Source organism: Bos indicus, chromosome 21 (genome assembly GCF_029378745.1).
Source record: "Bos indicus isolate NIAB-ARS_2022 breed Sahiwal x Tharparkar chromosome 21, NIAB-ARS_B.indTharparkar_mat_pri_1.0, whole genome shotgun sequence".
Taxonomy (NCBI): domain Eukaryota; kingdom Metazoa; phylum Chordata; class Mammalia; order Artiodactyla; family Bovidae; genus Bos; species Bos indicus.
The window spans coordinates 9022761-9048208 of record NC_091780.1 but is presented as its reverse complement, the minus strand read 5'-3'; the positions used below and the strand labels follow the sequence as shown (position 1 = coordinate 9048208).

Genomic DNA, 25448 nt, shown 5'->3' with positions numbered 1-25448 from the left:
TACTTCTCTGAAAATCACTGAGCAATAAATGTAAAGCTCAAGGGTATTGGCAACGAATGGGAGGCATTAATTGGCAGTCTTAACAGTTCTACTTGGAAAAGTTCATTACTTCTAATGGCTTTTTTATAAAATAATTTGTTTCAAGGTTAGAATGGATGGTTGTCACGTTGGTGGATGTGGTTCATCAGGCTTCACCTCTAGGATGTTCAAATCGGCCACTGCCTGATTGGAGAATCTGCCTGGATGTGATATTATGAAAAAAAAAAAAGTCTAATCAATAAGTTTTCCTTCAATCAAATGTTCTTACACTGCGACCCACTGTGTCCAGTTTCAAAAAATTTCTGACTCAGAATCAACATTTGTGATAATCAATCCATTTTATCAACAGTAATCGAAATGCCTCTTATGCCAGCCTACATTTGATGAATAAAAAAAAAAAGGATTATTTCTACTCTGATAGTTAGAATAGTGAACCCAAGCAACTGAGATGCCTTCATTGCCATCCCCCGCCTCCAAATAATCTATGATGGTGTGACTTGGACATGAAATCAAGGCTGTAAGTCAGCATCACTATGTCTTCAAAAAGCAGCATCCGGTGTGGCTCAGGTCCAAGAAAGAAGTGAGACCCGAGGCTCTGAGCAAATGGCTTGGATGATTACCTGGGATCCTTATTACACATCTTTATGGAAAATGGCCTGGGTGAGAATGTCGTTGAAACACCCACAACTCCAGACACCCAAAATCCTGAAATTCTTCATTGGTTACAGATAGTATTTGAAGCTTCCTTTAAATGTTCTAATTACAAATATGATTTTAATGTTAACTAGTAAAATATATTCTCTTCTACATCTCAACAAGAGCATTTGTTTTTCTTGCCTTGAGAAGGACGACTGTCAGAAGTGACATGACTACCAGCTACTGTCACATGAAATATTACAAAAAAATATTACAAAGTACTGACACATATGTGTTCTCACTGAATCCTTTAATTATGACCAGCCTGACTTTGAAGAAACTGAGGCTTAAAGAGTCCAAATGGCTTGTCCAAGGTCATGCCATGAGGAAGTGGCAGAGCCAGGGCTCAAAACCAGCCCTGTCAGATTCAAAGTCCGTCTCTACCTAGAACCGCAAAGGCCACCATTTGTTGGGCATTTATTGGATAGCAGGCATTTTTCAGGGCTTCCCTGGTGGCTCAGCTGGTAAAGAATCCTCCTGCAATGTGGGAGACCTGGGTTCGATCCCTGGGCTGGGAAGATCCCCTGGAGAAGGGAAAGGCTATCCACTCCAGTATTCTGGCCTGGAGAATTCCATGTCGGACACAACTGAGCGACTCTCACTTTCACTTTCAGGCACTTTTCATTCAATAATGTGACCCACAGCGAGGAAGGTGTTAGCATCAGAAGCTCAGAGAGCTTAGTCCCTTCCTCAACTTTACGCAGCAAATGCTAGAAATAAGGTTTGAATCCTACTCTTTGACTGTTTCCACTGTTTCCCCATCTACTTGCCACAAAGTGATGGGACCGGATGCCATGACCTTAGTTTTCTGAATATTGAGCTTGAAGCCAACTTTTTCACTCTCCTCTTTCACTTCATCATGAGGCTCTTTAGTTCTTCCTCGCTTTCTGCCCTACAGGTGGTGTTATCTGCATTCTTATTATTCTTGAAAGAAAGTGAAAGTCAGTCAGTCATGTCCAACTCTTTGTGACCCCATGGACTATACAGTCCATGCAATTCTCCAGGCCAGAATACTGGAGTGGATAGCCTTTCCCTTCTGCAGGGGATCTTCGAAACCCAGGGACTGAACCCAGGTCTCCCGCATTGCAGGAGGATTCTTTACCAGCTGAGCCACAAGGGAAGCCCATGCACTAGCAATAAGCAATCTGAAAATATATAGGAAGAAAACAATCCTATCACATTAAAACAGCAGAGAAAATATAAATTATAAACCTGACCAAAAATGTGCAAGACTCATATGAAGGAAAAGATACAGTTTTACTGAAGAACACATAAGTTCCTGGAAGGTGTTTAAAACTGCTCATTCACAACAATTTAACATAAATTCAATATTCTCCAATGCTATCCCTATTGAATATACAGTTGTTGTTATAGTTTTTAATGAAAATCAGACAGGTTGGTTCTAAAATTTTTTTTTGGAAGAAAGCAAGTATAAAAATAGCCAAAATAAAATGCTTAAAGAATAGAAAGGAAGTGATACTCTACTAGTTACTGAAGCATACTGTAGAAAAACCTGAAATAAACAAAAATGTTGCTTTGGTGTAGGCACAGCCAACAGAGCAGTACAAGAGAGAATTTTTCTTTTTAAACATACTGATGGACTTTGTCAATTCACTGTGTGATAGAAAGACATATTCTCATACTGAAGAATGGGGATAAACCAGTCAAAATAAGTTATGTAGGAGGAATTAGCTATCTCTTGGGGGGAAAATAAGTATTTTTCCTGACAAGAGACTCAGATTATTTAAGAACTTAAGATAAAAAATAATTAGAAAATTTTAGGAAAAAAAAATATAGAGAAAGGCTTTATAGTTGCAAGAAAGGGAAGGTCTTTTTATGATTAAAACAATTGATAACATAATGTAATGACTGATACATGTGACCACAGCAAACGAATTTATATTCAGTTTAAATAAAAACCGTCTGTAATATTTATAAAAGACTAAAATGCACAAGATGAGAGAAAATGTTTGCAGTATATAACACCAAGTTTCAATATTCAAAATACATAAAAAATAACAACTCAATGAGAAAAAGGACAAGATGAATTGCCATCTCGCAGAACAACATGCCGTGTGAAAATATGCAGTTTCACTCACAGTCACTCATATTCATAAAAAAGGTAAATTTAACCCCTAATGAAATACCATTTTTCACCCATCTGACTGGAAAATATTTCAGAGTGGTTATGTCTAGTGTTGACAAGATAAAAAATTGACTCATCCATCCACTCATTAAGAGGATATAATTTTTTGGAGGACATTTTAGCAGCATCTATTTACATTTAAAATGACACATCCTTTGACCCAGCAACTACACTGTAAGGTTTCTATCCTAGGGGAAATACTTGTACACATATACAAGAGACTTATACAAGAGACTTACACAAGATGTTCAGCACTGTTATTACTAATAACCCCAAATCTAAAGCTACTTAGATGCCTATTAGGGGTACTACGATTATACAAACAATGGTGCTGTTACAAAATGGAATTGTGCGTTACATAAAGGCAGGCCTTTAGGTACTGATAAAAAAATCTCCAGGATACTTCAACGTGAAGAAAAACAAGATGGAGACCCATAACTATAAGATAATTTATGTATGTGTGTGCAAGACAAACACATAAAACTAAATATACACACCATGCGTGCATGCTTAGTCACTCAGTCGGTGTCTGATTCTCTGCAACTGCATAGACTGTAGCCAGCCAGGCTTCTCTGTCCATGGGATTCTCCAGGCAAGAATACTGGAGTGCGTAGCCATTCCCTTCTCCAGAGGGATCTTCCCGACCCAGGGATTGAAGCCAGGTCTCCTGCATTGCAGATGTATATTTTACCACCTGAGCTACCAGGGAAGCTTACAAATGTACATACTAAGCTGACAACAGTGGGTATGGCTTCAGACCAGGGAAAAGGGCTCCAGTGGTGGAAGGGTCTGAATGGGACCAGAGCAGGGGCAGGGGACTGGCCCCGTTCACATGTTTGAAGCACAAGTCCACCAGAAAACAGTCTTGATTTTCTGGACTCAGTTCATAAAGTGATTTTTAAATGTTATTACAATTTACATTGCTTTCATGATAATTTTATTACTTAATTTAATTAGAATTCTTCCTGAGCTTCAAATATTTGCAAGGAGGGGTTTTGTGAAATCAACAATAGAGTCTGTTACCGCGTGACCGTCTCCAAGACAGAGTAGGGGGCAGTCATGTAGAACGATGTTGGGTCACGATGAGCTTTTCCCATCGAGCCTGCACTCAATACAAATCTAATTATATTTACCTAAGATCGTTAATGGTTACTTATCTCATATGCCTTGCTTTCTGATCTGCCTGTTCAGTTTTCATAATGGAATTGTAATCTGCTATTAAGTTCATCTGCAGGAGACAACTTTCCTTGCTCTATTCAGCTGTCGTCACAACACACTACATTACCTGTGTGTAAACCATGCAAGAAGAAGGCAGGATCCTTATGCTGTTTAGAATAAGATAGCTTTAGCAAAACAGTCCTTCTGCCCTTATGTGAACTCCAGTCTCTCCACCAAAATGGAGAATCAAATAAAACTTGTCTGCAGTACTTCTTTTTAGAATTGTGTTTTATTTTCTCTTGTATCCCTGTCCTTAGTTGCCTTCTTCCCTCATATGCCTTCTCCGTCCCAACTTTCCTTGAAGCAAAAAAAAAAAAAAAAGTTCATTTCAGTTATTTCCTCTGCAGTTGCCACAAATCATTTTTGGAAGAAAGCAGAGGGTCAATTTAGGTCCATGGATGGACAGGGTGGGCTTCTTGAGTGGCTGCCAAGAGATCTGCCTGCGATGCAGAAGACGCAGGGGACGATGAAGGTTTGATCCCTGGGTCGGGAAGATCCCCTGGAGGAGGGCATGGCAACCCACTCCAGTATTCTTGTCTTAGAGAATCCCATGGACAGAGGAGCCTGGCGGGCTACAGTCCATAGGATCACACAGAGTTGGACACGACCGAAGCGACTGAGTATGCAATTACGGACAGGGTACTCCAGAACAGTGCTGGCCACGTCCAAAAGAGCATCACTAACTCAGAGAGGAGCACGGCATAGTCACGTGTCCATACACTGTGATAGTAGGGAATCCATGCTGGTAGTGGTCAACATCTGATCTCATTCCTTATTAAAGGAAGTTCATCTTCTTTCCTTTCTCCTTTCTCTTCCATCCTTCTTCCCTTCCTTTCTTTCTTTTTCCCTTAACTTACACTGAAGGCAGTTTAATGAAGATGGAAGGCCTTGGTTCTGACCTTGGCCCTGCACTTACTGGCTATGGAATGAAGCAGGCTACTCCATCTTTCTGAACCTCAGGCTCCAAGCCTGTAATCCTGGACCTCATTCCAAGGCGCCCCTTCACCAGGTTACTGTCAGGCTGAATGCGACTGCCTGCATTGAGCATCCTGACTGGCATTCAATGGTGTGCAATCAAGGTTAGGTCCTTCTCCTACTTCCTAGGCATCTTTGCTTTGTGAACTCAATTTCCAGCTCCGAAACAGGAATTCAGACAGCAAACACATTTCAAATGTCAGCAGCCTTGTCAGTGCCACCCCCAAATTAAGATCCAGGTACGGGTGAGCATAAACTGAATATAACAGGCAAAAATAAGATGAATGTGTGCATGACACAAGAATGAATGGGAGCTGGTACTTATGTAGTGATTTAATTACCTTTATAAGACCTGTGGCTCAGCAGTAAGGAATCCACCTGCAATGCAGGAGACCACCTGCATTGCAGGAGATTTGGGTTAGATCCCTGGGTCAGGAAGATTCCCTGCGGCAACCCACTCCAATATTCTTGCCTGGAAAATCCCACAGACAGAGGAGCCTGGTGGGCTATAGTCCATGGGGTCACAAGAGTAGGACATGACTTAGGGACTAAACCACTGTCACCAAAAGACCTGAAGGATCAGGAAAGATACTGGGCAACTTGGAGTCAGCATACAATAACCTTTCTCGCAGTGATGACAGCTAGAACTTTGATGATGGTTAAAATAACAATAATAATATAACAATAGTATAATAACAATAATAATAACAGCAAGTATCTGAGCACCAATAACAGTTAGTAGCTTAGGGAGGGAAGTCAAAACTTAAAAAGCAAACCATATTAAAAGTGAGCTTTGTGAAGGGTTTTCTTTTATCTCCTGACTTGAAACCAAGGGTGGCCCCTGTGTGGAAGTACAAAGAAGACACAGGCCGCAAAAATTCAGAGAGAACGCTTCGGTTTTAGGGAACTAAGAAAAGGTGTTTCACAAGCTGGAGAGTATGGGGGAAATCCCTGTTGCTGTCATTGTTGTTTCCAGTAAACATTCACTTTAGAATAACTTTAGGTTTTCAGAAAAACTGGAAAGTTAGTATCGAGTCCCTGAGCCCCCTCACTCTATTTAGCCCATGGTTAACATCTCATGTTAACATGTTCCATTTTTTAAAACCAAGAAAACAATGCTGGTGTGTTTAGACTCTGATTAAACTCCAAACTTACTGTCCTTTTACTGTTGTGGGCACCATTCTGCTGCTACTGCTGCTGCTAAGTCGCTTCAGTTGTGTCCGACTCTGCAACCCCATAGACAGCAGCCCACCAGACTCCCCCATCCCTGGGATTCTCCAGGCAAGAACACTGGAGTGGGTTGCCATTGCCTCTCTAACGCATGAAAGTGCCATTCTAGGACACCACATTTCATTGTCATCATGTCTCCATGGTTCTCTGGGGGTTTCTGGGTCTTCTCTTGCTTTCTTGGCCTTGAGTCTTGAGGCACACTCATCAGGTGCTTTGTAGAATGTCCTTCAGATTGGGTTTGCTGAATGTTTTGCTCATGTTTAGACTGGAGTTATGGGTTTTAGCAAAGAACATTAAAGAAGTGAAGAGTCTTTTTCATGTTCTCATATCAAGGGTAACTTCTGTCAACATAACTAATCACTGGTGGTGTTAACCTAACATGTGTTTGCCAGCTGGAGACAAGAGACCAAATCCAGCGCACGCTTAAGGGGAGGGAAGAGAATCTACGTCAAAGGTTGAGAATTCTTCTGTAAGGAAGATTTGTCTCTTCTCCTCCATACTTTAGTTTACATAACCATTGTGATCAGTATAGAGTCACATAGATTTGGGACTTTTTTCCTCTCTCTTTTTTTTTCTCCTGGCCCTGCCCTGAGGAACCTAAGGACCTAAACCCAAGGAGAAAACCTGTCCATCTGGATGGAGGACCCTATGGCCTGGAGTGTGAAGACCACATTTTCTTCCTTCCTTTCCCTCACTGTTTGGCCTTGATAGTAACTCCAACCACAGCAGTACATGTAGCTACAACTCCTAGAAGAACACCAGATTTCTACCCAGAGGGCTGGATGAAGGGGCCCCTGGGAGTCACAGGAAATGGGGAAAATAATAAAGGGGAAAGGAACAGGGAAAGGTAGCCCCTAATTCTGTGTATGAACTGATAAGAGTCCTAGGCTCACTCTGAGCTGCTTGCGTAGGGTAAAGACCCACAGCAGGAGAACAAAGTCTTTAAGAACTGAACTGACGTAGGAACTTCTGCCCACAGAAGGAGAGCTCAGGACAGTCTGAACACACACAGGTTCACTACCTGTCAACAGAAAATAGCCGGCATTCTCCAGAGGATTTTAACAGGACTCAGAATCGTATAAGATTCAAAATGTTTATGGTATAATCTAAAATTACTCAACATACAAAATACACAGAAATGTGACTAATTCTCAAAGGAAAAGACAATCAGAGGTCAAGCTCAAGATTATCCCGATATAGAAACTTTTTCAGACCTTTAAACAACTATTATCATCATGTTCAATGAGACAAAGGTAAATACTCTTGAAATAAACAAAAAGATCGATATTCTTAGCAGGGAAATAAAAACTATTTTTTAAAGTGAGTATTTTAGAACTAAAAAATACAATATTTTAAACAAAGAAATTCGTGGGATGATCTCAATAACACAGTGAAGGTGACAGAAGAAAAAGTCAGAGAACTTGCAAACAGATCAACAGAATTTATCCAATTTCTATTACAGAAGGGAAAAAAGATTGAAAAAAATCACCCTCAAGGTACTGTGGGACAATATCAAAAGGTCTACTATTCATCATATTTAAGTCCTAACAGGAAATGGGAAAGAGATAAATGCAGAAAAAAAGGTAGACATTATCAAAGAAAACATAAATTTGGTGAAAAACATAAATATACAGTAAGACAAAATAACCTCAAAGGAAACCAAACCTATCCACTTTATAATCAAACTGCTGACAACTAAGATAAAGACAAAATCTTGAAAGTAGACAGAAAAACAATTCCCTTTATGTATGTCCATGGCAAGAACAATTGGAAGGACTGTTTGGTTTTTTATTAGAAACCAAGGTTCTGAGAAGGCAATAGTATAAAATCTGTAAAGTGCTAAAAGAAAGAACATTACACTGTACACCTGAAACCAACATAATGTTGTAAACCAACTATATTTCAATTTTAAAAATAAGGTATGTGGCAATGTAAAAAAAAAAAAAAGAAAAGAATTGCCAGCCCAGAAGTCCATATTTAGCACACATATCCTTCCATAATGATGTCAAAATAAAACTTTCTCAGACAAACTAAGGGGACTCATTGCAGCAGGCCTTCTCTAAAATACTAGAAGGAATCCTTCAACCTGAACTATTCCCCACGGCAACTTGGAACTTCCGAATAAAGAAAGAGTAATAGATGAAAATAGACAAATTTTCTCTTAGATTCTTTAAAATACATGTTATTACCTGAAGCAAAAATGTAAACACTGTCTGATGGTGTTGTCAATACATGTGGATGTAATATACATGCCAACTATGGCATCAAAGGGTTCAGATCAGATCAGATCAGATCAGTCGTTCAGTCGTATCCGACTCTTTGTGACCCCATGAATCGCAGCACACCAGGCCTCCCTGTCCATCACCAACTCCCGGAGTTCACTCAGACTCATGCCCATCGAGTCAGTGATGCCATCCAGCCATCTCATCCTCTGTCGTCCCCTTCTCCTCCTGCCCCCAATCCCTCCCAGCATCAGAGTCTTTTCCAATGAGTCAACTCTTCGCATGAGGTGGCCAAAGTACTGGAGTTGCAGCTTTAGTATCATTCCTTCCAAAGAAATCCCAGGGCTGATCTCCTTCAGAATGGACTGGTTGGATCTTCTTGCAGTCCAAGGGACTCTCAAGAGTCTTCTCCAACACCACAGTTCAAAAGCATCAGTTCTTCGGCGCTCAGGATTACTGACCCCTTAAAAAAGCAAAAACAAAAACACTACAAAGAGATATAGTTCAAAATCAGTGGATACATTTAAATAGATTACTAAAAGATATAGGAATATTTGAAAAGACAGGAAAGGTGTAATAGAGAAACACCCATCACAGGCACAAACTAAGCAAATAATAAAATAATACACCTAAAACCCTAAAATCAACCATATTAATGATTGTGTTGGTCTAAACTCACAGGGATGGAAAGGGGGTCTTCTGCATGGCAGACGGATTCTTTACCAGCTGAGGTACCAGGGAAAACAAGGTTAGGTTAGGATATAAAGAAAAGTGGTAGAGTAAGAGCATGCTGGGGGCAAATCCAGATAAACCGGAAAAAAGAGAAGAGCAGCTATTTCAGGAATTTATGCAGAGATGGATTTGGGGCCTTTTCCATGTTCTTTAGGAAGAGATAAAAGTTGTAAACCTTGTAAAACTTTATTAAAGTTCCATGTTAACACGCTAAATTTAGAGCAGAAAATCAACCTTTAGTTTGGGATTATTTTAAAAAACAAAAGAAACACCGATATCAGGGAAGATTTTTAAATCTCAGTATACGATTGGTCATTCCGTGATCGCTCACAACGTTGCTATTTTTTTAATAAGGGAAGAATTTATAAGTGTTAGAAAATCATGGCCAGATAGTGGCAGAGACGTTAGATAACAATAATAATAAAATTAGAATCGAGAAGTAATGAAGGATTAAAGAAGAAAACGAAACTAAGGAGAGACGACAGGAGCTGCGGACAATGAGAACAAGTCATCAAGGCAACGGGAAATTTTCGTGAATTATGACACGGAGGTCAGGAACTCCTTTAGGGTGGGTCAGGAACTCCTTTAGGGTGGGGCAGAAACTCGGGTGGCAGACTTTGTTTAGAAACAGCCTGGTTGATGACCTTATTCAGAGCTGGAAGAACGACCATTCCTACCATTCTCGTTTAAAGAGGCTGAAAGAGGAGATGGGCAACTGAACTCCTTAGGGTCCTTTCAGGTTGAGAACCCCAGCCTTCAGTCTCACTGTCTGCAGCTCTATCTTAGGCGGGCAATTCTGAAACGCGGGAGTGGCTAGGGCTCGGGAACCTAAATTCCGAGGTGGCCGGCCCCCATATCTCACAAGGATATACTGTTGAGTTCGTTTTCCAGGACACGTACATCCTCTTAATACAGATGTAATCAGAACCACAAACCCCTTGCAGCCACCACCTCACGTTCCAGTGTGAATCCCCTTAAGCCCAGGCTGCTAGAAATCCCGCCTCCAACTGTAACCATGGGAACGGCTAACACGCCACAAGCCGGAGATTCCTGTTTCCGCCCCCTCCCTAACAAATATTGTTTCCCACTAGCTGTCCACATGGGCGCAACGCCTCTCTATTGGTCAGGGCCCCAAGACCGTGCCTTGCCCCAGCCAATAAGCGGCCTGTGCACGTGCACGCTCGCGTACTCTGATTGGTCACCACTCATTGATCACGCACTGCCGGCCTGCTCCAGCCCGTGCGCGGGGGCGCCAATGAAATGACTCAGTAGCCCTTTACAACCAATCGGCACGTCGCGGGGCTCCCAGCCGGCCTATGGGAGTGCGCCGGGGGTGGGCTGTCCCGGCCCCTCGCCTTCGCCAGCTGGGTTTGTTAAAGCGACAGGCCCTACGGCGCGCCGGGGCTCCACCGGGCAGCGCACGGCGGGCACGGGGGCCCGCGGCGTGCGCCTGGCGCCCGTGACAGCGGTGCCGCTCGGCTCGCGACCCCGGCTCCGGGCCGTTGCCGACCGCCTCGGCGCGGCCGCGTCGCCCGGTAGGATGGGCGGCGAGGCGGGGTCCGCGGCAGCGGCGGCGGGCTCCGAGGGCCGCGTGAAGAGCCTGGGTCTGGTGTTCGAGGACGAGCGTAAGGGCTGCTACTCGAGTGGCGAGACCGTGGCTGGACACGTGCTGCTGGAGGCGGCCGAGCCGGTGGCCCTGCGCGCGCTGCGTCTGGAGGCCCAGGGCCGCGCCACCGCCTCCTGGGGGTCGAGCGCTGGTGCCGCTGCCCCTGCGGCCGCCTCGGAGGTGGAGTACCTCAACGTGTGCCTCAGCCTGCGTGAGCCCCCGGCCGGTGAGCGCCGACCCCGGCCTGGGAGAGGGGCCAGCGGGGACGGGGAAGGAGCGCTCCGGGGGATGCCCGCCGGCCAGGGGGCTGGGGGGGGGGGGGGGGAGGTTTCTGGGGGTGGGGTCCGCTCGCAGGGTGGCCCAGCATCCCTTTGGGGGCTGTGGCGGGCGAGCAACAATGCCTGCGCACCCCCACCTCACAACCCCGGGGAGAAGGTTCTCCTCTCCACCTGGCGCCCCGCCCCTGCCTCGCTGGGCGTTGAGCTGCATCGGGGTCCCAGGACCGCCTAGGCAGGCTGTGGGAGTGAGCCGTTGCCATGGGAACCAGGATCTGGGGCTCTAGGTCCTGTTCCTTGTGGCCTAAGGAATGGAGGGCAGAACCAGTCTGTCCTGATGTGCCCGGTGTTTTACGGGCCTTCCCTTCACCGGCATTCCCCCCTGCCCCGCCATCAACCCCCAACTCGCATCCTTCTTGCTTCATGATGAGTTAGCAAAAAGCTCAAATCTTAGGAGGGAAGTCGTTCCCTGAGCATTAGGAGTTCAAAGGAAGTGCTTTGTGACTTGATCCATCATCCTGGGATCCCCCCCTTTTGGGGAGCGGGTTTAAGAGTTCTACCTTTGTCTTTATCCTTCTCTTCTTTTTGTTCTCTTTGCATCTTCTTCCTTCCTTACACCTCCCATAAACCTTGAGTTACAGTGGGAGCTGGCCACTGAAAGAGTTTGTGGAGGAATAATGACCCTGCTTCTGAAGTTGTTAATAGTGTAGGATTTTCCAGAAGTACCCCTGTGAAAATTCACAGCATGGATTCCGTTAATGTTCGGTGCAAAAATAGATTCCCTTAAAATACCAGGGACAGTGAGTCTTAGTCTTTTTTTTAGTTGAGGAGCTCCTTTAAACTGTTTACCTTTTTGCCTCATCAGCTTCAGCATTTATCTGTAAAATGAAACAGTGATGTAGACTCAGCTGTTGAAGAATGAAATGCAGTGTATCAGTGTTTACCCTTTGCTATGTATTATACAGAAATTAAGAGTAAATGCAGTTTTGCCTTGTCCTGCTATGGAACAGTAGACTGTTCACAGTTAAATCTTTATGTGAGCATCAACTAATTCCAAAAACTTCAGTGAGGAAAGCACATGTGAACCAAAGCCCTCTCTGGGATTAATAAATTCAGTATGTTAGGTGACAGTTCTTTCTTGCTCTATGCCCTTTCATCAGTATGGTTTCCAGAATCAGCCCACACAGGCCTTCCCCAAAGGTAACAGACAACACAGATTTTCAAGATGGCTGACTGGAGTCAAGGGCAATGGAAGAGGGAAGTAACTGGGTTTTGTCCAGGACTTCAGACTCTCTGTGTCCGTAACTACTGAGTTTTTGTCCACGATTTTGAACTGCTTGTATGTCTGTGCCCATAACTACTGAATAAATAGATGTAAGATTAATAGAAGTTAGACCTGGGATTTGCAATGGGAAAAACGCTTTGGTGAAATACTATTAAATAGTGTTCTGATTCACAAGTCAGATTTTTTGTCATTCTGATGAAGTAGAATGGCTCATTCTAGACAACCTGAAAAATCTTAGCTTATTTTAGAACATACAGTAACAAACACTGGCGAAAAGTAAAATCATAAGTCTATTTTAGTTGACTTAATAGAGGGGGAAAAAAAACCTAGTATCTATAATCTGAGAGAAGTTAACAACATTATATAGCTGTAGATTCTTAGGTTTGTTTAATTTCAAAATCTAGCTGAATTTCAGTCACCTGAAGAGATTTTTTGAAATCTAGGCTATGGGATGTGTTTTCAAAAAATGTACTGGATAATTTGTTAGCCTTGTTAATCTAACTACTTGCTGTCTTGGTGGTTGATTTTCTTCATATTTTTATCAGTAATAATGGTAGAAAAACAAGACACATCAGAGAGTTGGTTTCACATGTTGGCGGCACACCAGGAGGATGACCTTGTGTACATTCCTCAACCTTTGAGCTCCAGGCTCTGCCTCTGTGTTGGTCTGGTAGCTCAGGACTCACCAGTGCCCTGAATTATGCGCTTGGGCTGAGGAACATGAGTGAATGAAGCATCTTGTGACACTGTAGGTCTCATTGCATAAAGCAGTAAACCTTGAGAGCAAAATGGACACATGATTCAGTTTATGGACCTTCTTAATTAAAAGTTAATAAAGAAGAAGAAAGCAAGCAAAGATTTTATTCCAGTGCTGTGCTGTGCGCTTAGTCACTCAGTCATGTCCAACTCTTTGTGACCCCATGGAGACATGGGGTGTATCCTGCCTAGCTCCTCTGTCCTTTGGAGATTCTCCAGGAAAGAATACTGAAATGGGTTGCCATGCCCTCCTCCAGGGGAATCTTCCCAACCCAGGGATTGAACCCAAGTCTCCTGCATTGCAGGCAGATTGTTTACCATCTGAGGCACCAGGGAAGTCCCAGAATACTGGAGTGGGTAGCCTATCCCTTCTCCAGTGGAACTTCCCAACCCAGATATTGAACCAGGGTCTCCTGCATTGCAGGAGGATTCTTTACCAGCTCAGCTACCCAACTTTCTGAACATTTTTTTTTCCTTTTTATGTTTTGAGGCAGTTCAAAGTCATTTTATTTTTTTTTAATATAAATTTACTTATTTTAATCGGAGGCTAATTATTTTACAATATTGTATTGCTTTTGCCATACATCGACATGAATCCGCCACGGGTGTACGTCAGAGTCATTTTAAATGTTCTGGTTCCTATTTGTTTTTTCTCTGAAGAGAGAACTTCATCTCTCTTATTCTCTTCCAATGTCCTGCACAGCTCTGTTCTTCACACTTGCCTGCAATGCCCTTCCCTTCACCTAACCCTTGTCTCCATGCCAACCGCTTACATCAACTGCGGAGATGGTTCCCTCCCCACCCCACCCCCCCACCCTCACCCCAACCCCAACAACAGACTGGGCATCCTAGGGTCATTCAGTTCAGTTCAGTTGCTCAGTTGTGTCCAAGTCTTTGCAACCCCATGAATCGCAGCACGCCAGGCCTCCCTGTCCATCCCCAACTCCTGGAGTTTACAGCCTAGGGTCAATGCATACAAGTGTCTGTAGCCATCTTTCCTCCCAAGGTTTATTTGGAGATTGAAGTTACTTAGCTTTGTATCAGCTTTGTACCTGACAATCACTGTAAATTTTGGATGTAATGAAATCCACATCTTTAAACATTTTAAGTACTTTATTGTGTTCAGTTATCTGATGATTACAATTTGGAACATTAGCCCAGGTCTCAGGAGTATCGGGATTCCTTGAGCCTAGTACTTGATAGTTACAGAGTGGAGAGGCTTTCCTGCCTTCTGGTGCTGGGGCTTGTAGAGTGGCCCCAGACACCCTTGAGCCCTGGGACTCACTCTGTCACTATTATTTAATGTGTCATTAACATCTAACATGTCCCTGTGACTTATCACTTTGCCTCCAAGTTAACCACCTTTATACTCTATCTGAATGACTGTAAGTGGCAAATGCTGTTACGATTTTTTGCACCTTATATATCACACATTGAAAATCGGAGATAGAGTTAGGAGATTTAATGAGCCAATGACGCATTCCCTTTTTCTAAAAGTAAAAGGTTGAAACTGAGAAGGGCCTCCCTGGTGGCTCAGATAGTAAAGAATCTGCCTTCAGTGCAGGAGTCCCAGGCTTGATCCCTGGGTCAGGAAGATGCCCTGGAGAAGGGAACGGCTATCCACTCCAGAATTCCTGCCTGAGAGTCCCATGAACAGAAGAGCCTGGCAGGCCATAGTCTGTAGGGTGGCAAAGAGTCAGATATGACCGAATGACTAACACAACTTTCAAAAGTATGGGGTTGAAATATTAACTGAATTGATGAAGGGCTTAGACTATTAAGTTCTAAGACCTATTAACTATTTAAGTGAAAAATTATCCCATTTCACTAGTGATTTTTCACCTTTAAAATTTTTTTAATGAATGGCTACAATAGAAATCTCCATTTTAGTATCAACTGACCAGGCAAATCTCAGAGAAAGTGCTCAGCCTGTGCTGCACTTTTTTCATCTCAGTCACCCCACCCTTGGGAGATTTAGTTCTGTACTTGGATCTGTGCACACAGAATGAAGGGAACGTTTATAGGTCTCTGGGGAGCCACCCGACCAACACTGACATCCCTGGCGTTGGCTTTGAAGCTGGCCGAGAGTCTGCACTCAGTCGGCACTCCAGCAGTGCCTCTGACCTTGCTCAGTCCATCCACAGCCTGCCTCCCAGCTTTCTCATGGTCAGGGGTAAGCTGTTTGAAACGAAATGGGGCCAACTGACCCCAGAGCAGGAGGAAGGAGTTCTGGCCATCTGCACCTCTCTATCCCAAGTGAAACAACATTCTCTATTGATCAGTACTGATTCCTGCCTAATAACTGGTCCTGTTGAATTGGCTGTTAAGTATTATACCCAATATTCATAACACAACAAAGAAATTTTTCACCTCCTTTTCCAGCTCTGCCCAAAGAGTAGTCTAAAATAAATAGATCTGGTTTTTTTCTAAATTAGTTTTGGGTCCTATGTAATATTTGTATCTCAGGTTATACTCATGCTAGTATACAAGTGGGGAAAATAAATACTATATATAGGTATGTATGGTTGTGTATACATACATATGTATGTGGGAGCTCTGGTACTTGATGGCAATTATGTAATTGGTCTATTTGCAGATAGCATATATGTATATATACACATATATATGTAATTTGAAATTGAGCTTGGTAAAAGTTGACTCAAAATTTATCAATAATTCTCTAAATCTCAGGTTAACGTACTTTTTGAAGTATATTCAGTGGTACAGCCAGGAAAACCTCCCTTTAAAAAAATTATGATTTATACTGACAATTGTTGATCTAATATGAAACTTAAATAAAAATATATTGTCTTTTTTAGGGGAAGGCATCCTCTTACTACAGCCTGGAAAACATGAATTTCCTTTTAGTTTTCAACTTCCATCTGAGTAAGTGAAACTGTGTAGCTTTGGGGGTTTTCTTTCCCTGGAAGGTGTCTGTACATTGTATGGTTACTGAGTAGCTTCTAACACTCAGGTGTAAATATTTATCATAAGTAACCTCTGATAGATCCCACCCCTGTTACCTCTCTTTTTTTAAACAAAACTGACACTTAATTTAAGGGGTTTTCCCCATGAATCGGAGAAGGCAATGGCACCCCACTCCAGTACTCTTGCCTGGAAAATCCCATGGATGGAGGAGCCTGGCAGGCTGCAGTCCATGGGTCGCTAAGAGTCGGACACGACTGAGCGACTTCCCTTTCACTTTCCACTTTCATGCACTGGAGAAGGAAATGGCAACCCACTCCAGTGTTTTTGCCTGGAGAATCCCAGGGACAGGGGAGCCTGGTGGGCTGCCGTCTATGGGTTGCACAGATTCGGACACGACTGAAATGACTTAGCAACAGCAGCCACATGGATTAGTGGTAAAGAATCTGCCTGCCAAGCAGAAAACACAGGTTTGGTCCCTGGGTGGGGAAGATCCTCTGGGGAAGGAAATGGCAATCCACTCCAGAAAATCCCATGGACAGAGGAGCCTGGCAGGTTACAGTCCATGGGATCACAGAGTCACAACTGAGCGACTAAACCACCACTACAACACTTTTAAGAGCTTTTTCCTGTTTTGAACTGAAAAAGAAACTTTAAATATCACGTCTTCGGTTTCTTGCAGACCTTTGGTAACCTCCTTCACTGGGAAATATGGAAGCATTCAGTACTGTGTGAGAGCGATTTTGGAACGACCCCAGGCACCTGATCAGAGCGTTAAGCGGGAACTCCAGGTCGTCAGTCACATCGATGTCAACACACCAGCGTTGCTAGTACGTTCTTCTGCCCTCCCTTCCTCTGCCCCTCTTTTTGCTTTCGGCCATCATCCCTGCATTTAGCAAGTCTAGTGGCCGCCTATCCTGTCACTTTTTGATGTAATCTTATAACCCATATGCGTTCACTATAAATATATGATTCTAAGTCGGGCAAATTACAAATTGTGTGCGGTAATACTCTTGATTGTGTCCCTGTTTTTCAGGGCTTCTTTTGCCAAAAAGTTACATGGGCTCGAAATGCATTAATAAGGCTTAATAATAATAATGCGCGCACACAGAGTAGTTACTTTTCTCAGAGCAGCCACAGTCCCAGGGCTGTGGTATTCTAAACTCTTCCCTAATAGCAGGGTGAGGAACAGTAATTACGGAAGAGTACTAATCACGCTCAGCCTGTTATTGACGCTCAGGCCATTATGCTGTGTCTCCGTGCATTTTGCATGTCATTTTCTAACGCTAAGTGAGTATGTGCAGCTGCTCTGGACTTCCTTTCACTTCTCATTTCCTTATGACAGATTTGGCTGCATTAAAGCATTGAACTTCTAATAATCACCAGAAATACTGTAGGCTGATAAGAAAGATCAGGCTGTAAGTAACAACAGAATAGGCAAGATGGGAGCTAATGAGGTAGATTCTTTTATCTAGACCCATATTATCAAAATAATATAAAATTATACCTTGTACTTTCATGATAGCTAGTAAGGACCTAATGGTTCTTCATTTAAATATGAATGAATGATTTTTTTTTTTACTTAATAATTTAAACTTTCCATCATGATACTGATGTTGCAAAGATATATTTTTAGTACTGGAGGTTTCCTCTTTCTAGCCAGTGTTTTTAAAGATAAGAGGAAAAAAAAAAACAAAATAGGAGTTAAAAGTTGTTTAACTCTATTTTCATACAAAAATAAAATAGAATTTACTCTTGTTATGAAATTATTATGAAAATGTAACAGATAAGCCTAGCTGCATGATCCCTTGCAGCCAAAATCATGCAATAGCCTGACCCAGCTTTTAGCTGTGACTTATCACCTGTTCAACACCTATTTTGAAAATTGATGATGCTAATAACTGCCTTGTGTTTTTAAAAACTACTTAGAATTGGGTGGTTAAGTAATTCTAATTCTAATTAATTTATGGGGCCATTGTGGCAAATAATTTAAATTTTTTTTTTTTTTTGCAAAAAGAAATGCTAATTATCCTTTATTATCCTTCAACAATTAAAAAGCTATATATTGCAACTTTGGGTTTTACAGTGAATTTTGGCTTGTGCCTCTTGTAAACTGAGTATTTTAAACCTCGTTGTTTTTTTTTTTTTTTTTTGCTGATGTAGAATAGAAAGTGGGGTGGTGAGTTCAATAATCCTTTAGATCCATTACATTGGTGTGTTGTTGTACTGCCATAACACAGAAGCCCCAAATTATTCTAAGTACCCTTGAAATTTCTGCCTAATAATGCATTTGAAGTAAGGACAAAAGGCTGTTTGCTTATTCAACATTTTAAACTCCAAGACAAATGGAACATTCTGGCTATTGATTTATATGCAGTTTCTCCTCCTGATCTACACCTAAACTCTTTTTTTTAGAAAAGGTAGTTCTGTCATGTTAATAGGGACTGCTACAGTTAGGTTCTGATTGCTTTTTTAAAGGATGATGTTCATTTCCCAGAAACACAGTGAAAATATAGAATAAAATAGCATGCTGTCACCCTAATTTGAATCGGAAAATTCACTTAGTTTTCCTGAAAAGGGAATGATTTTTTAATGCTTTCTTTCAGTATGTTGCATAAAATGTCACAAGAAGATAAAAAAGGTTGATTTGTTTTTTGGAAGACATTTCTCTACAGCTATTTTATTTAAAAAAATGACATAAGTTGTATGAATTTTCTAGATCAATTTAAGTAATTTTATTATTTGAACTTTTAAAGACCCCTGTATTGAAAACTCAAGAGAAAATGGTTGGCTGTTGGTTTTTCACTTCTGGTCCAGTCTCGCTGAGTGCCAAAATTGAAAGAAAGGGATACTGCAACGGTAAGCAAACTGTCTAAAATTCCAAATGCAAGATTCGTTAATTAGCTAATTGAAAACAATTCTGAATAATATGTTTTGTGATTAATGAAGTATATATTATTTTAAAACATGAGTAATATGATTCTAGTATAAATCATTGATATTTAAATATTTATAAATAGATGAGTAGATCCCAATGATCCTAGTATTTCTGACTTCAGTCCTGGTACGTTCATAACTAAGACTAACACCAAAATGAGAAGATGCCAGCATTTATTTTAATGTTGCAGAAGACTATTCCAAGCAATGTTGCTTGGAAGAGAGCTGTTGTTGTATGAAAATACTGTTAGGCATTCTGACTCCGTGCTGGGAATTGTACACACAGGGCTAAAATGTAGAACGTTGACACTCTTTAACAGTCAGATTGGTATCAGAACAACCATCTGTGAAAGGCCCATTTCCATCCAGTGGATATGGCCCTGCTCCAGGGTTCTGGCTGGTTGGAGACGAGGGTGGTATGGGATAGTATGACAGTGGGTGTATAATGTGGGTGTGAAACTTGTTTACGCCATCCACTGCTTAACATCTGTTCCTAAAGTGCAAACTTTGTTCTTTTTTCGGGCAGATTTTGTTAAGCATTGATGAGTTTGGTACTTAAGATAGTACTAAATCATTTATTTGTATATCTTCTCTCAATTTTTATAGATCATGGTCATTTATAGATCTTTAGAACTGGTAGCCTAATATTGCTACATTAGAAAAGTGAATCATGGAATAATTAGAAAACATTATCTGCACAAGCTGCAGTGAATTTTCTTTTCTCTGACTCAGATTTGCAGGGTAAATTTTTCCATGAGGCCTCTCAATTTCTTAAAGTCACATTGCCACATTTCAGCTTGCGTCAGGGACGGCTCTGTTCCACCGTGGTGAGAACTTCCTGAAGAGTCTCTGAAGGTGTTTCTGTTTTCTTTTTAGGAGAAGCTATTCCGATCTATGCAGAAATAGAGAATTGTTCCTCTCGTCTGATTGTTCCCAAAGCTGCCATTTTCCAGACTCAGACGTACCTGGCCAGCGGGAAGACGAAGACCGTGCGGCTCATGGTGGCCAACGTGCGCGGGAACCACATCGCCTCCGGAAGCACTGACACCTGGAATGGGAAGACCCTCAAGATCCCACCCGTGACCCCGTCCATCCTGGACTGCTGCATCATCCGCGTGCACTACTCCTTAGCCGTGAGTGCGGAGCCCGGGGGGCGTGAGACACGGGCGTGGAGTCAGGCCCGGTGCTGTGCCCCCGAGAGATGTCCTTTTATGTCAGTGTCACAACAGATTATGAAGTAGAGGATCTCTTCTGTTTTTTCATCAAAAACTAGCCCCCTGAGGGGTTTAATTAAGGTGGGAGAACGAAGGTGCTGTCAGGGCTGCTCTTACGGTGAAGATGTGTCCTTAACTTCCTGTGGTTTTGTGTGAGCCATGCTCACTGACAGTGAAGTGTGTTCAGGATGCAGTTCTCCAGCACAGAGCGTTCTCTGTATTTTGTGGGCTCTTCATTCGGTTTGCTCATTTTATTCTGTCAGGACAGTTTGCGATCGTGTTGGGAATAGTAGCAGACAAAAGAAGCTTTTTTTATGAAAAAATAATTGGGTTACTCACTATAAGGTTTAACTTACATTTGTGCCTCTCTCTCTCTTGTTGTTGTTTTGGTCTTTGGCGTATTAGGTGTACATTCACATTCCTGGTGCTAAAAAGTTGATGCTTGAGTTGCCGTTAGTGATTGGCACAGTTCCATACAATGGTTTTGGCAGCAGAAACTCCAGCGTTGCCAGCCAGTTCATTATGGATATGAGCTGGTTGACACTGACTCTGCCGGAACAGCCCGAAGGTAAGATGTTTTGAGGTTCTTTCATGATGAAGTCACACATACAGAGTATGTAAGAGCAGCACATACAAGATAGAAAGTGCTCAGATGATAATTGCTACTTCCACTGTGACTGTCCTCACTCTTCTTATTACTAAAAATCAGCAAACATTATTCTAGGCAGGGACTTGAGAGTTTAGCCTAGCCAAGACACAGAATTCCCAATGGCACGTCCAGAAATACCATCCACATCTCCCAACTGCTGTTTATAATAGGTAAATAATGGGCTGCAGTCCATGGGGTAGCTAAAAGCCAGACATGACTGAGCGACTTCACTTTCACTTTTCACTTTCATGCATTGGAGAAGGAAATGGCAACCCACTCCAGTGTTCTTGCCTGGAGAATCCTAGGGACTGGGGAGCCTGGTGGGCTGCCGTCTCTGGGGTCGCAGAGTCAGACACGACTGAAGCGGCCTAGCAGCAGCAGCAGCAGCAGCAGCAATGAAAAATAATCAGAGTATGGTTTGTTATGTATGTATTTTTTGTAGCCACATTTCATGACTTTTTTTTTTTTTTTTTACCTAGACTGTAACGTATGGAACTCAAGAGAGTAGAATAGAATCAGTGTTCAGTTCAGTTGAGTCGCTCAGTCATGTCCCACTGTTTGTGTAGTACTTAATAAAAACAGAATCCATTGAATACTTTTTGTTGTAATGGGCATAAAAGCTTCCTGATTAGAGGGAAGAATACCATTTGTTTTATTTTCAAATTAAGCTAAATTTCTTATTTTTATCAGAGTTCAGTAGACATTAACGTAATTAGTTTCTGCCTGGATTTCTTAGATCCAACTGGTTTTTTTTGTTTGTTGTTTGGTTTTTTTTTCAGCACCACCAAATTATGCAGACGTGGTGTCGGAGGAAGAATTCTCTCAACACGTTCCTCCTTACCCTCAGCCCCCTAACTGTGAGGGAGAGTCATGCTGTCCGATGTTTGCCTGCATCCAGGAATTCCGATTTCAGCCTCCACCACTTTATTCAGAGGTAAACACATTACAAGAAAACTAGGCTTGTGCTGTTCTGTTTGTAAATAACCCTGTATCCGTTGTTGATTCCCAGTTATTAAAAGATACATACGACAATTTTCTATCATGATGATGATAAATTATCACTGGTCCATTTATCACATTTTGCAGTATTTTCTTGGTATTTTCTAGCATGCATGTAGAGTACCATGAATTGCCTTTAAGGACCCGGAATACAGAGAACTTAATAGTATTCTTAGAACTTAGAAGTCTTTGGGGCTTCTTCATAGTAGCTTTGAGCAGCTTGGCTTAGCTATCATCATGTAATTAGCAATAGATTCTATAGTTGTGTTAAAGAACATTGCAGTATTAATCTCGGTCTGCTCATTTTTACAGGTTGATCCACATCCTAGTGATGTAGAGGAGACCCAGCCTGTTTCCTTCATTCTTTGAACATGTTTCAGAAGTCACTGTGCTCATCATCCAATTAGAATGTTGGTTCTTCCCCTGCTTTTGGGGGAACAGGGAGGGAGGATGAGCTTAAGAACATAACGCCAAGACCGAAGGTGGAAGAAGTTAAAAAAATGCAACGAGAACTTTCCAGTTGGCCAACAGGATTGTTGCACAAGTTTGTGATGTGGTCTTGTGTTCCCTTTGAACGGTGGGATGAATATGTGATGTGAAAAGTCTCAGAATGTACTGAAAGTCCAGATGGTGATAGAGTAAGTTGAAGGGGTGCCTGTGCCAACCCAGGAGAAAGAAAGGTGCCTGTGAAGAGTGGAAGCACTGTGAGCCTGTCTTTAGAAGGTTTCTCAAAGTGGAGCAGCTGAGGCAATGTGGACATACTGGGAGGAGACTTGATTTTAGAGAATGTAGCAGCACAAGAATGTGCGTGAGCAGGAAAGGGGCCCACTCTAAATATGAAGCGAGACCCTCTGGTGTCAGGATCGTCATGATTTCTTACCATAGTTGATAGGACTGAAGGTCCTTAAAAGAATCCTTTTCTGAGGTCATGATCTTAGGAGGTACTAATGAAGTACAGTTTTCATTCTTCTAGTGATAGTCTAAGAAGTAGTTTATAAATTGGCTCTACAGTATTATGAAACCAAGAATGAGTTCCTTAAAAGGCTTGTCAGTTGAAAGGGGAAAGGTGAATTTCAACTTGATAACACATTTTGTTGAAGTTGCCACTTCCTAACCCCCTTTAAATACTTTAGCAGGGTACATGTTTGATTTTCCTCATGTCTTAATTACCTAGGAGCATATTTTAAAAAGGGTTAAAAAAACAAAAAAGCTTGCATCCTTAGGATGCGTTGATAACTGCACAGTGCGGGGGAAAAGGCCTTTTCTTACCTACCTCTAACGGTGTTATCAGAATCAGATTCGGTTTAAAGCTCCAGGCCTGAGAAGTCTTCTCTGGAGTTTCTGCTCATTTGTCTATAGCAGTCTTATCTCTCCTATCCCCAAACCAGAAACTGGACTAAGGGCAAAACTTGTAAGGTTAGCATTAGATGAAGGTTAGTATGTGTATACCAAAGGGTATTTGAAGTTAATGTAAAATCAAGAAGGCAGAAATACCATTTTTTTTAAAGTCACAAAGTTAATTCCTCTCAAGAGACATAAGTGTACTGATACGATGGCAGTCACTGTGTTATCCATTGTTATTCCACTTCTTTAGTAATTCTCTTTAAACTGTGATTTTTTTTTTTTTTTTATCATTTTGGTGCAATATTTTACTATCCTTGAACCTCAGGATATTAAGACCAAGATTGTGTTGCTGCTAAAAGTCTGAGCAGTGTTTTTATGTCCCTCTGTCACCTCCTAGTCAGAGTCAAACGTTCACTTGTTTTTACTTTAATCTGTTGGTTTCATGAGCTGAGAGTATTTCTGGATGCTGAGTGGAAGGGGAGGTAGGGATCCGCATGACAGAGATTTTGGACCAGCCCAGTACTTTGGTTTTCTCCATGTCCTAAGGGTTCGCTCTAGAAACCCTGGTGCTTCCCATGCCAAATACTGTACTTCACTCAACTGAATGATTAGCTTTTCTTTCAATCAGTATACTCAGTTAGAAAAGTCCTAAGGTTAAATTTTGTATGTAAAAATTAGATGGACATTTGATCAGGGATTTTTATACAAACATTAGGTAAATGTACACTTTTAATCCTCTGGGCATACCTCTCTCCTCTGTAATCACGTAAGCATCGTAAGCCGTTCTTCCGTTGTAAGCCTCTGTTGAAAATCACAGTGCAAACTGTTCTCCCAATAATTGCGGTACTGAAATTGTCATGAATCGTTACTCCTTCCTTTGGTTTTTTGGTGATCTTTTATTTTGCTTTGTTTTTGTGTGTAAGAAGCTATGTGTTGTCTGAACAGTTTTATTTGTACTTTAAAAAAAAAGATCAGCTATTTCTTGACCTCTGAATTACAGTTTACATGTTTTGTCAAGACATTGTCCATCTCCATGATACCAAAACACAGTGAAAGAAACAACAAAATTGTACGGAGGAAGAGCAAGTTTAATTATCTGACTGCAGGTAGAAAGGCAGCTGCTTACTAGGGTCTTCACTTGGATTGTCTTGCCACCTTTTTTAAAGAAATCATAAAATGCACCCATCAAAGTAAAACAGAGCTGATTTTCTAGCACTTAACAAGAATAGCTAAAAGGTATGATTTGCCTTATTGAATTGATATTGGTATATCTGACCTTAAGCAGTAGGTTGAAACTGCATACCTTTTTATAATCAAGAAGTTATTTGATGAATGTAGAAGATTCTACATTGGAATAGAGAATACTTGGGAATGACGATAAAAATTTAGCTGCTATTTGCTTGTATATTCTCCTCTTGTTTCGTTTGCAAAGAAACCGTGGCCTTAGAATTTTCTTTTTGATGCAAAATTTTTGAAATTGAGAATGTGCATCTTTTGGCTCACACAATTCTTCCATGGGCAGAACTTCCATGTTTTTGTTTTGCACAATAAGAAACTCAATAGGCAGGGGTTATGTTTTTGATAAGTTAACTATCAAAGCCTTTTATTTTTATTATAAAAATGTAACAATTTAACCCACAAGGAAAAAAAAAATAATTGTATTTTGTACTCTTGTCTGAACCCCATGGGTTCCTTTTGTTAATAAAATGATTCCACTGATGCTGTGAGTTACTAGTCTTGTTTTGTTTTTGTTAAGACTACGACTCAGATTGTGACAGACTTAAGGGAAATCAACACCATGATACAGAGTGTTACCGCTGAGATCCTTCTGCAGATGTGTGCTGTCATCAGGCCGGACACCACCCTGGTGCATTCTGAGCCTGTTTCTGTGATGGCCTCAGTTTCCCCAAAGGGTGATCAGTTATTAGCATCCCAGGAAAAAGGGTAGTTGATGTGAAAGATTAAGCTTAAGCTCTATTGGTCATTGAGAGAACATTATCTCCATTTATTCTCAAATGATAGTGACTACTTCCTAAAGTTTCCTGAGTTGTCGTGTTTGTTTGGCCAGAATCTTTCCAGGATTAATTTAGTAGGTCTGGTGGCAGACCTGCTAGGTAGGTCTAAGTAGCCTCCTCTCTCCACATACATACTCAAATGGACAGAAGTCATACATTTTGTACAGGGAATATGTAACAATATG

General features: G+C 41.7%; 1 protein-coding gene and 1 long non-coding RNA gene across 2 annotated transcripts; one reads left to right on the top strand and one right to left on the bottom strand.

Annotated features, from left to right (window-relative positions):
• Nucleotides 1-8078: 8078 nt before the first annotated feature.
• LOC139178162 (uncharacterized) lies at nt 8079-10253 on the bottom strand. Its single transcript, XR_011562547.1, has 2 exons — nt 10159-10253; nt 8079-8989 (listed from the first exon to the last, which is right to left on the bottom strand). It is a non-coding gene; the product is annotated as an uncharacterized lncRNA (long non-coding RNA).
• A 409-nt stretch (nt 10254-10662) lies between these two features.
• ARRDC4 (arrestin domain containing 4) lies at nt 10663-24975 on the top strand. Its single transcript, XM_019983593.2, has 8 exons — nt 10663-11090; nt 16000-16066; nt 16788-16935; nt 18862-18964; nt 19919-20175; nt 20662-20824; nt 21685-21839; nt 22217-24975. The coding sequence occupies exons 1-8, from the start codon at nt 10799-10801 to the stop codon at nt 22271-22273; spliced, it is 1242 nt and encodes a 413-aa protein (XP_019839152.1). The 5' UTR covers nt 10663-10798; the 3' UTR covers nt 22274-24975.
• Nucleotides 24976-25448: the final 473 nt, after the last annotated feature.

Coding starts and splice junctions, on each gene's coding strand:
- ARRDC4 (XM_019983593.2), top strand. CDS start 10,799: ATGGGCGGCGAGGCGGGGTCCGCGGCAGCGGCGGCGGGCTCCGAGGGC. Junction 20,176..20,661: donor GCGTGCACTACTCCTTAGCC/GTGAGTGCGGAG, acceptor TTGGCGTATTAG/GTGTACATTCACATTCCTGG. Junction 21,840..22,216: donor CTCCACCACTTTATTCAGAG/GTAAACACATTA, acceptor TCATTTTTACAG/GTTGATCCACATCCTAGTGA.